A 12,711-nucleotide genomic window follows, 5' to 3' on the forward strand; every position below is an offset into this window, starting at 1 on the left:
TATACAGGGGTACAGGGCATTCAGGGACATATAGAAAGGAATGGGTGAGAATGTGTGCATGCAGTTTATATTCTAATGGTTCTGTGAATGCCCGTGCTTAGGCCTCTCCTGATACCCCCAGGCCCTTTTATCCTCTGACTTTTCCTCCTCTATATCTTGGTTATTAAACACCTGGTAGGCAACCTTGCTGAGGTGAGAGGCCAGGAGGGCTATCTGGTTCTGCTTCCACTTTCTGAAGTTTTCACCTCATGTCCAGGTCACTTTGGGAAGTTAAACAGGACCTCAGGATTGCATTCCTTTCTAATCACTCAGGACCAGTAGTAGTATAGATTTGGTGATATTCCCTGGGGCACTCTAGGAATGCTGAAAGGTTTTGTGTTGGTTTCTAATGATTTCCTTTATCTTATTATGATTGAGATATTTTTTGTTGTTTGTTTGTTTTTAATCCCTGCTGCATGGTGTAAGTTTCTCTGAAGTAGGCAGGGGAGCCCTGTGAGCCCTTTGTAAGACCGGGAACCCCAGTACCTGGAAGACCTGTGAGCTGCTAGCCAGACAAGAAACACTCACTGCCTACCTGGCCCCTCTGCTTCGCAGGCGAATCTTGGTTGATTATCAACTGAGGTTCCACAAGTTCTCCTCCTGGTCTCAGCACAGAATACCAGGTGCCTTAGTGACCTGGTGAGCACCCCATGGGACTCCCTTGTGCTTTTAGCACTCACATGGTGTGAAGTCTGAAACTCCTTTTTGGTTGAAAGGAGAAAAGAGAAGACCCTTGACTCAGATAGCTGTGCCACTTCCTAACAGACCAAGTATATTAAGAACTAACGTGCCTAAATGGCTCTGGCTCTGAGGCAGTCCTGTCTAACCTGTGGGTTATTCTGACTGGGGAAGGACTGTCTTAAGCACAGGCTGTTATAAATTCAAGGGGGACCCCCAGTCACATCAGTCTGCCCCATTGGACACCGCCTATTTTGGTCTTTCGAGGAATCCATTAACAGTTCGGCACTGGTTCCAAATTTCCTGAACCAGAAATCTTATTTGGGTTGAATCTTATGGTATTTGTGTGACTAATTTCAAACCAGGGTCCAACAAGCTGGCAGGACTTCCTTTGAGGTAGGTCCCCCATGGAAAAGGAGGCCTCATCCAGGTATCAGATCAGATCAGATCAGTCGCTAAGTCATGTCCGACTCTTTGCGACCCCATGAATCACAGCACACCAGGCCTCCCTGTCCATCACCAACTCCCGGAGTTCACTGAGACTCACGTCCATCGAGTCAGCGATGCCATCCAGCCATCTCATCCTCTGTCGTCCCCTTCTCCTTCTGCCCCCAATCCCTCCCAGCATCAGAGTCTTTTCCAATGAGTCAACTCTTCGCACGAGGTGGCCAAAGTACTGGAGTTTTAGCTTTAGCATCATTCCTTCCAAAGAAATGCCAGGGCTGATCTCCTTCAGAATGGACTGGTTGGATCTCCTTGCAGTCCAAGGGACTCTCAAGAGTCTTCTCCAACACCACAGTTCAAAAGCATCAATTCTTCGGCGTTCAGCCTTCTTCACAGTCCAACTCTCACATCCATACATGACCACAGGAAAAACCATAGCCTTGACTAGACGAACCTTTGTTGGCAAAGTAATGTCTCTGCTTTTGAATATGCTATCTAGGTTGGTCATAACTTTCCTTCCAAGGAGTAAGCGTCTTTTAATTTCATGGCTGCAGTCACCAACTGTAGTGATTTTGGAGCCCAGAAAAACAGTCTGACACTGTTTCCACTGTTTCCCCATCTATTTCCCATGAAGTGGTGGTTCATTTATGAAGGCATGTGGTAACCTATGAGCGAGACTAGACTAAGCACAAAGAGGAAAAAAAAGATTTTATTTTATTATCCAGATTCTATTTTTATTCCCTGGGAATTGTTAATGGGATTTGCCAGTGACAGTATTTAAGACAAAAAAGCAAGCTGTAACACTGAAGGCATGCCCCTCAAACACACACACACAGCCCTTTGAAAAAGTCTGTATTATAGGTTCAAGACATGTAAAATTTTCTCTGCTCATAACTTGACTATTAAGCTAACTAACAGGAAGTATCAGACAAACAAAATTAGGTTGTTTCCATATCTTGGCTATTATGAATAATGCCACAATGAACATGGGAATGCAGGTATCTCTTCAAGATCTCGTTTTCATTTTCTTTGGGAATACTCAGAAGTGGGATTACTGATAATATAGTAATTTTACTTTGAAGTGTTTGAAGCTCCTTCATAGTGGCAGTACCAATTTCTAATCCCACCAACAGTGCATAAATATCCCCTTTTCTCCACATCCTCACCAGGACTTGTTAGCTCTTGTCTTTTTTATAATAATCATTTTAACATATAAAATGATGATTTTGATTTATATTTTCCTGATGATTATTGATGATGAGCACCTTTTCATGAACCTATTGATCATTTGTATGTCTTCTTTGGAATAGTGTCTATTCAGCTCCTCTGCCCATTTTTAATATCAGATTGTTTGTTTTGATCTGTTACAAGACAAGCGTCAAGGTCCTTTTTTTTTTTTAACATATGGATTTCCAATTGTTTCCACAATATTCTAGATCCTTTGTTTTTTCCTATAAATTTTAGAATCAGCTTACCAATTTATATCTGAAAAGGCTACTGGGACCCTGATAATATTTATGTTGAATCCACAGATAAACTTGAGAAGAATTAACAGCTTAACAATATTGACTCTTCCAATACATAAACAAAGTATGTCTGTCCATTTATTTGTCTTCTTTATGTCATCAATTGTAATTTCAAAATATTAATACCAATCTTGTACATATTTTCTTAGTTTCACCCCTAAGTATTTCATGGGTTTTTTGCTCTTGTAAATGATATGTTTAGCATTTTAATTTCTGGTTGCTTGTTGCTATTTTATAGAAATATGATAGATTTTTATACATAAATCTTGTCTTCCTACAACACTGTAATATTCACTTATAGATCTAGTAGCTTTTTGGTAGATTCTTTGGGATTTTCTACGTAGATAATCATGTTGTCTTTGAATAAAGATATATCACAGGGAAATATTCAGGCAAGTGTCCTCAATATATGATGTTCAAGCTGGCTGGTGAAAGTTTGAAGAATAAGAAGATATTTTGTTGTTGTTTAGTTGCTAAGTCAGACTCTTTACACAGTCTCAAAATATCTTCCTACAAAATACTTATTAACTAAAAAAGTAAAAACTTCATAGTGGAAAAGCCTGGGAAACATCACCTTAACCAACTGATCAAAGCTAACAAAGTTAATATCACTGGTAATAATACTAATTGAAAGCATGTGCCTTCTGCTATGATGCACTTCCATGGAACTATGGATAAAGTAGTGTAACCCTAATCTAATCATGAAAGGGTATCAGAGAAACTCAAACAGAGAAACTCTGATCTTGGACTTTCTGCCTCCAGAACTGTGAGAAATAAATTTCTGTTGTTTATAGTTTATAAGCCACTCAGTCTATGGTATTTTGTTATGGAAGCACAAATGTGCTAAGACAATCACTGTCTGATGTTCTAAATATATAAAGAGGAAATACAAGAAACAACAGAGTGCTAGAAGTTCAAGAAATGCAATAAGGCAAGAAAATAAAAGTCATTCCAACTGGAAAGAAAGACATAAAATTGTCCCATTTGGAGATTACATGACTATCTACAAAGAAAAACCAAAGAATTTACTAAAAAAAAAAGAAAAAGAAATCTAAGAACCAACATGTGAGGTCATCAAGGTCTCCAGACACAAGATAACCATAAAAAAATCAATTGCATTTTTATATACTAGCAATAAACATGTGGACACTGACATTAAAATACAACACCATTTTTTTTTTTTACAGTTTTTACAAATATTTTATTTTAATGAAGCTGGTACAGACACTGTCCATTTAAAACCCATATCCCAGGCCAAAAAGTACAAATAAAGTCAAAAAGAGCAGTGTTCTGTTGTATACACTTCTGCATGAATAACTTTAACTGCTAATGAAAATTAGATCTTTTCTGGGATCTGACAAGATTTTTCTTTCATCTTAAAATGCTTTCTCTTCAGTGAACCATCTTTGGAGTTAGTCATTATTCTCTGTCATTTCGATTCCAAATGGATATTCTTCTTCTTTTGGTCCAGACCCTCAGATTTTAAAAGTAGCTTCAAGTTAAGGAAAGGTCATTTTTCCACAGTTCTGTTTTCCGAAAAACTTCCATCTCCCACTGAAAGTCATAGTCCAGGAGTGAAACAATCACATGCTAGAACGTCAGGGCCAATTGGAAAGTCATTAGGAACACTTGCATTAGTTGATCTTATTTATCTCAAGCCTGCAAATGCACAGTCCTGGAAAAGGCGGGCTGTCTATGCACACATGTAATTTTTAAAAAGGAGAGAGTGATATGAAGGGGGCTGAGGTTTGATCACCAAAAATCAGCACAATGAAAGAAACAATAATGAATAATGGGCACTAGAATTCAAATTACCAGATGTTTTAAAGAGATTGGGTGCCAGTTTCAATTATGTTTTGAACACCACATTACAAAAGAACTATTTTTAAAATAAAAAAGGATTAAGGGGAAAGAAAAAAAAATAAAAAGAATATCTAAACCTTTGAATGACCCCCTGTTTGTTCCTGATAAACTTCAATCACATCTTCTTCCTCCATTCCCAGTTCTTTTGGAGTGTGATTATCAGCAATTCTCTGACCTTCAAAGAGAAACCTGAGTGAATCCATGGGAACTCCCTGTCTTTGACAGTATGATTTTTTGAGTTTCTTGAGATGTGTCGTCATTTTCACTTTGAAGTGAATCTCACTGCTATCCTGTCCAATGACTTTGAGTTTAATATACTCTCCTTCCTTCTTATCCCCCAAGTCCTCGGTTGAAGGTTTTGCTTCCTGGTCAGACATGGTGACAGTGGTTTCCCCCAGAGTCTCCGGGAACCAGCGGCCTCGGGTAGGTAGAACCTCGCTCCGGGGTTTACAAATCCGTCTCTCTACCCGACAGCACAACACCGCGGCTGGAGGGACTTCCGCTACGCCTTGCGTCACTTCCTTACCACACCATTTAAGTCACTCAAAAAAAAAAAAAAAGAGAGAAATACTTGGGTGTAAATCTAGCATTGTATCCTATAATGCACAAAAGATATTAATTTGTATAAAGTTCAATTACTACATATTTTTTCTTTTGTTGCTTGTGCTTTTGGAGTGATACCTGGGCAAGCATTGCCTAATTCAAGATCACAGACTCCAACTGAATTGCAAAAGCAAATCAGTGGAAGAAGAAACCTTTTCAACAAATGGTGTTGCAGTTAACTAGACATCCACAGGTAGAAAAACAGGCCTTGACCTAAGTTTCACGTCACATGAAGAATTAACATAAAGTCCATCCATCATGGACTCAAATGTAAAGTGTAAAACTAAACAACTTTTAGGAAAAATATAGCAGACACTCTTTGGGATAGAAAATAAAGCAAAGAGTTTTTAGACTTTAAAATTGTTATCCCTAAAATTAAAAAAAAAAAAGTTATCCCTAAAATAAACTGATAAATTTTACTTCATCAGAATGAAAACGTTTTGCTTTATGAAAGACCCTGTCAGGAGGACGGAAAGACATGCTACACTGGAAGAAAATACTTACAAAACACATATCCAACAAATACACGTATCTAAAACATATAACAAATTCTCAAAACTGATCAATAGCCTTTTGCCTTGTCACATCCATGGAAACAAGATGTGTTGGGAGCAGTTCTACTGAAGTCACACATGAAAATTCAGTCAAGGTTCTCACTCTTGCTGCCACGCTCCCTAAACCTATACCCTTAATCCAGAAATGCATGCCACTGGTGTCTGCATCAGTATGCAAAGGATTGGGGTTTCATTCACATTGTAATAAGTGCTCTTCCTTGACTGGCTCATCCTAAACATCTACCAGTCAAAAGTAAACAATGCTAGCTCTTCCTACAACAAAAGCAAACTCCACAGTAAAAAGGAAAACAATCCAAAAGCAAACTATCCATGGACAAAAGACGTGAAGAGACATTTCACCCAAGAAGATAGATGGCAAATGAACACATGAAACGATGTTGAACATCATTAGCCATTAGGGAAGTGCAAAATAAAATCACAATGAAGTACCACCTTACCCTACTCACACTCTGAAATAAAAAAATACAGACAGTATGTACAAAGTGTTATTGGTGATTTGGATTACTCATACATTGCTGCTGGAATGCAAAATGGTACGGCCACTTTAGAAAACAATCTGGTAGTTCTTCAAAAACTAAATATGTAATTGCCATGTGACCCAGCAGTTTTCTCTCCTGGGCATTTATCCCAGAGAAATAAAGACTTACATTCATGTAAAAACCTGAACATGAATGTTTAGAGCACCTTTATTCATAACAGTGAAAAAACTGGAAACAACCCAGATGTCTGTCAACAGGTGAATGACTGAACACACCATAGTATATCCACACCATGGATGAATCTCCAGAGAACTATGGTGAAAGAAAAAAGCCCATTAGTACATAGTTCTTTTTATCTAACCTCATTGAAATGGTGAAATTATGGAAATAGAGAACAGATTACTACTTATCAGGGTTAAGGAGGGGTAGGGATGGGAGGGAAATGGGGGAGGCTCTAAAAGAGCAACATGAGGGATCTTTCTGGAGATGGAAATGTTCTGAATCTTGACTTATCAGTGTCAGTATATTGGTTCTGATATTGTGCTGTAGTTTGGCAAGATGTTACCATTGGAGAAGATGGGTGAAGGATATATGAGATCTCTTTGTATTATGCTTTACAAATGCATGCAACTCTAGAATTATCTCAAAATAAAAACCTAATTTAAAAAATAACTTGCCTATATTCTTCAAAATGTCATTGTCATGAAATATGAAGAAAGATTTGGGAATTGTTCCAGAATAAAGAAGACTAAAAAGACATGATAGTGAGTGCAACAGACATTTTTATATTTTCTCATGCTAGTCAGGATATTATTGCAACAGCTGGCAAAATCTGAACACAGTCTTTAGCTTATAAAATAGTGCTATATCACTCTCATCTCCTGATTTTGTTAAATGTATTCTGGTTATATGAGAGAATTTCTTTTTTGTTATTAGGTGATATACACTGATGTATTCCAGAGTAAAGGGATGATATGTCTGCAACTCAACATGATTGAGAAAAGTAGAGAGAGACGATAAAACAAGTGTAGGTAAATGCTAACACTCAGAGAACCTGAATGAAGGATATCTAGAATTCTTTAAGCTATTCTTGTAACTTTTCTATCATTTGACATTATGTATAACTGAATAAAAAACATTCAAACAAAAAAAAAATAAGCTATTGTATAAACATAGAATGAAATGCTATTCTTCAACAAAAAAGACCAAACTATATGGGACAACAAGGATAAATCTCAAAAACATTACACTAAATGAAAGAGGCATTACAGAAAAGAGTACATGCTGTATGATATGCTTACATGAGGTTCTAGGATAGGCAAAACTATGACAGAAAAAATCAGAACAGATGTTGCTTCCAGAGGGTGGAGGAGAGAAAATTCCTACTGGAATGGTGGCATTAGATGATTGGTTAGGATGCTACCCGGTGGTTAATAGGATGAGTACGTGTGTGCTAAGTCACTTCAGTCATAGCTGATTCTTTGAGACTCCATGGACTGTAGCCCACCAGGCTCCTCTGTCCATGGGATTCTCCAGGCAAGAATACTAGAGTGGGTTGCCACACCCTCTTCCAGGGGATCTTCCCCACCCAGGGGTCAAACCTGCATCCCTTAAGTCTCCTGCATTGGCAGACATGCTCTTTACCCCTAGCACCTAATATGGAGTCAGGGCCACACTTTATATTATGGGTGTTCAAGTGTTTGGGGTGAAGTGTTTTGTTGTGTTTAACTTCCTCTGAAAACCATCAAAAAATAAGGTGACAATTGTAGAATCTGGGTATGGATGTAGTGTGTGTATGAAAGTCACTCAGTTGTATCCCACTCTTTGTAACCCCATGGACTGTCTATGGAATTCTCCAGGCCAGAATACTGGAGTGGGTAGCCTTTCCCTTCTCCAGGGGAATCTTCCCAACCCAGGGATCGAACCCAGGTCTTCCACACTACGGGCAGATTCTTTACTAGCTGAGCCACAAGGGAAGCCCAAGAACACTGGAATGGGTAGCATATCCCTTCTCCAAGGGATCTTCCTGACCCAGAAATCAAACCGGGATCTCCCACATTGCAAGCAGATTCTTTACCAATTGAGCTATTTGTGCACATATAGTAAGATTATGTTACAGGAGAAGGGGAAACAAGATGATGGTCCTTCCCAGGTCTGGGGTTAGTTCCTGGGATGGGCTGCCAAGTGAGGGTCCTTGACTTTATGTAGGAAAGAATTCAAGAGCAAGCCAGAGTAAAGTGAAAGCAAGTTTATTTAGAGAGATACACATTCTATAGGCAGAATGCAATCTCTCTTAGACAGTGAGAGCAAGCCTTGGCATTTGGGGTTGTTAGTTCTTATGGGCTGGGTAATTTCATACAGTAATGAGTAGGAGGATTATTCCAACTATTTCAGAGAAGGGATGGTAATTTCCAGGAATTGGACACCACCTACATTTTTGGCCTTTTATAGACAGCCTTGAAACTGTCATGGCACCTTTGGGTGAGTCATTTAGCATGCTAATGTATTACAATGAACACATAATGAGGCTCAAGGGCCACTGGAAGTCAAATCTTCTGCCATCTTGGGCCTATTTGGTGCTAACCAATTTTTGTCGTATCCTCAATAGCTGTGTCATTCTTTTAACTGTTGTGCCCTGCTCCCTTCTTTCCTGTCTCTATACCAGGAAAAAAAGTCACTAAAACAAAATAGTATATATTCAGAAATTGTTATCGAACACAAGTTTGTGTCACACAGTGAAGCCAAATAAACGTTCCAAAGAATTTGGAGCAGAGAAAATTTTATTGCAGGACCAAGCAAGAAAAACGGGTGGCTCAGGTTCAAAAACCCAGACTCCTCAATAATTTTCAGGCAAGAGTTTTTATGGGCAAAATTTGAGGGCTGCAGGGTGTGTCTATGTGGCTTTCTTCTGATTGGTTAGAGGTGACGTAACAGGGCGGTGTTATCATCCTCCATCTGGATGGGGGCCTCCGCTCCTGCAAAACTCAAACATATTATTATGTATATTCCTTCCTGAGGAACCAGGACCTTGCCCTAAATTGAAGTGTAGTTGATTTATGCTATTGAGTTTGAGAATTCCTTATATATCCTAGAAGCAAGTCCTTTGTCAGTTTTGTGGTTGCTTAAATTTTAACATAACTTCTCCAGAAGAAGAAACAAGTAAAATTTGCTGAGTCTTCTTACATGGTAAGTCACTGACTTAATTTGCGTTCTTATGTGTTCCATTAAGAGAATTAAGATATATGAAGTAAACACACCTAGTAGAAGGATCCTGGATCGAGTAAATACTGGAAAATATTTGTTGTAAAAGCAAAGCCAAGAATCACTTTGGGACATATGCCTGCCTAAAGGCCAATACTAATATGAGTAAGAGAAAGTGTGGGTACAAATGACCATTTCCATTGACAGTAGTGACATATAATATCATTTGACATTTTCCCCATTTCTCCCAGTAAAGTGGGTGGGAGTTTGTCCTGTCATCTCTCTCTTTTTTTAAGCCTACTGACTCTTACAGGACTTGTCCCATTGCAATGACAAGAATTACAGAACTTCCGGCTGTGCAGCTTGCAGTTATGAAGCAGCACTGTTGTGATGACCTGGATAAAGTACCAAGGGGGAAGGGGGGCAAATTATGTTGCTGAAATCTCAGCCTGTTCTGTTAATGTTTCAGCTACTATAAACCCAAAAGGATTTTCACCCTCTTTTGATTCCCTGTATGAATTCTTGGACTTCCTAGGTGGCTCAGTGGTAAAGAATATGCCTGCCAATGAAGGAGACATGGGTTCCATCCCTGGGTCAGGAAGATCCCATGGAGAAGGAAATGGCAACCCACTCCAGTATTCTCGCCTAGGAAATCCCATGGACAGAGTCTGAGACTGGTGGGTAACAGTCCCTGGGGTCACAAAGAGTTGGACAGGATTTAGCCAGTGAGCACACATTGTTTCTTGGCTGCTCCTCCTTTGTTTCTGCATTCCTTCACTTCCCTGATTAGCAACTGTTTGAATTTGCCCTCTGGAACTCAGGGAAGGTCTAGGGGGCTGAAGCCTATTCCCTACAAACAAGAAATGGGGAACACAGAGAGGATATGTACCCAGGAGGGCCCCCCAAAGGTTCCAGCTTGGTTTCAGATTTTTGAAAAAAATCTAGGATTCCATTGTATACAAGTAGTGAAAATAACTGTCACTAGGCTACAATTTTGATGAATTGCTTACATAATCTGAATCATAAGAAGGGATCCAGATGTGACCTTGTTAACTTAGACCAGTAAGTTTCATTTTTCATACTGACCATTGATTTCTCAAACTCTTTTCAAATTCTCACTCCTCCATGAAACTTTTGTTTCCCCCTACTCTCTTGTTAACTCATCCAATTGGATCTATACCTGTCTTATGCAGAAATTACACTCTTTCATGAACTGCTTCCTGCTTGCTCCAGCCCGTCTCAGACATCTGTAGGCACTGAGAGCGTGCTCTTGCAGATGTTGTCCCACCAGCTCCAATGAAGACCTTGCCTGGCACGATTTCTGTTTCTTTTCTTCTAATGAGGATGTGTCTTCTGCCCTCAGCCTGGCATGAACAGTCTTGGATGTCTGCAGGAACCCTGAGTTGAGTCTTCTTGTTTACCCCTCCAAGGGCAGTCCAGACGAAGACTTCTGGCCTAGGTTGTTGGTTCTCACACCGGTTTCCTTCCAGGATTGCAGCCTGCCCCTGGAGCCTATTTCTCAGCCAAAGCCCTGACCCCTTACACAGTTTCAAACCACCCTTTCTTGCAGTATTGCTTATACTGATTCAAATGACTCTCTTTTCTACTTGTTGGCCAGTCTCTGCACTTGATCTCAGGCGGCCTCAACCTTCAGCAGCCTGAAATGGGTCTTTGGTTCCTGGCCAGAGATTGAGGCTGGATTGAAGTGGTGAAAGCACCAGATCCTAGTCACTAGACCAGTCACTAGACCAGTGGTTAGTGACAAGGCCCTGGCCCTTCAGCTTTGCAGAAAAGAATTTCCACAAAGACAGAAAGTAGTGAAACAAAGTATTTATTAGGAGGAAAAATAGTATAGTATGTGTGGATAAAGAAAAGGGAAAAGAAAAGAAGAAAGGCACCAAAAGACAGATGAATATCTTTTGGCCAGATTCAAAGGTGATGATGTGAAATACAAGGCCAAGCTAACTGGCATTGATGATGTGCCAGTTGCAAGAGAGGATAAAATGAGCCAAGATTCTATGATGAAACTAAAGGTAACAGAGGAAAGCATAATTTATCCCTATGTTAAGCAAATCTCCAACAGAGGAAGTTAATATTAGAAGTTTGTATTTACCTATGGCTACCTATGGTAGCTCAGTGATAAAGAATCTGCCTGCCAATGCAGAAGACTGGGGTTCAGTCCCTGGGTTGGGAAGATTCGCTGGAGGAGGGCATGGCAACCCACTCCAGTATTCTTGCCTGGAGAATCCCCATAGACTGAGGAACCTTGCAGGCTACAGTCCATGGGGTTGCAAAAGAGTCAGACACGACTTAGTGACTAAGCATCATGTGTGGATAGACACAAGGGCAGACTCAGGGAGGACCCCTGAATTGTGCCCACGTGGTAATTCGAATTACTTTTATGGGGCATTTCTTCTGGGTCTCCTTGGCCAATCAATTTGATTTGCCTGGTTCAGAGGCCATATTTGGTATACATCTGGATCCTCCCATGTGTGCACACACATCTCTTAGCCAAGATGGATTCTACTGAAAAGGCCTATGGGTAGAGCATCCCTTAGCATCACTCTCCTTTGACCTCTAAGGAGCCTTTCTGCACATGTGTGGTTGGGGAGGTTTCCTGACTTTGAGAATGAGAAATATGTGGTTTGGGCAGGGCTCAGCCTCCTGTCTTAACTGTCTTGCAAATCTCCAATCACTTTGGGGTGGGGGTGGGGGCCCATCTACCTCCTGCCTCACACTGATGAGAAATCCTGCAACCATGTCCTGACCCCTCACTTTGGGACCGTCAGAAACCAACCCCCAAATTATGTTCTCTGGACTCAATGATGGGGCTTCACCCCAGCACCCACTGCTGGGTCCTGATCGCCCCTGTTCTGAGGTCCTTATGAGAAGGTCCCAGCAGGTGGATGTGAGAGCTGTGCCACTGCAACAATTATTTTCACACGTCTTTTTTTTCTAACTATAGGACTGCTAAGCATGAAAGCTATGTCTGATTTCTCACAATACTCAGCACACTGCACAGAGTGGCCAAAATATATAACAAATTGGAGATTTCTAAGACTATTTTCATCAATCGCTGGAGAAAAAAATTCTCAATCTCAGTCAAACTGGACACCTAGGTCTGTCCAAATAGATTCTATGCTTGCTGGGCTTACACCTACTTTTTAAGTACATGTATTCTCAGGATTCACCCTAGACTTCCTGAACACAGATCTCTAAGGGTAAAGTCCCAGTGTCTGTTGTATGGGTAGGAGCGTCACACACAGTTTTGCACAACAAATTATTACAGAGGGTTCAGATTCT

The 12,711-nt window shown here is 40.2% G+C and overlaps 1 protein-coding gene across 1 annotated transcript; it reads right to left on the minus strand.

The window, feature by feature from the left end:
* Nucleotides 1-3,901: 3,901 nt before the first annotated feature.
* Nucleotides 3,902-5,088, minus strand: LOC129621251 (small ubiquitin-related modifier 1-like). The gene has a single exon (XM_055537433.1). It carries the CDS (start codon nt 4,925-4,927, stop codon nt 4,622-4,624), a length of 306 nt encoding a protein of 101 aa, XP_055393408.1. The 5' UTR covers nt 4,928-5,088; the 3' UTR covers nt 3,902-4,621.
* Between the last annotated feature and the right edge of the window lie 7,623 nt (nt 5,089-12,711).

This window comes from Bubalus kerabau, chromosome 10 (genome assembly GCF_029407905.1).
Source record: "Bubalus kerabau isolate K-KA32 ecotype Philippines breed swamp buffalo chromosome 10, PCC_UOA_SB_1v2, whole genome shotgun sequence".
In the NCBI taxonomy this organism is placed as follows: Eukaryota; Metazoa; Chordata; class Mammalia; order Artiodactyla; family Bovidae; genus Bubalus; species Bubalus kerabau.

What these genes read in the sequence shown, in the direction of transcription:
- LOC129621251 (XM_055537433.1), bottom strand. Translation starts at nt 4,927, where the DNA reads ATGTCTGACCAGGAAGCAAAACCTTCAACCGAGGACTTGGGGGATAAG.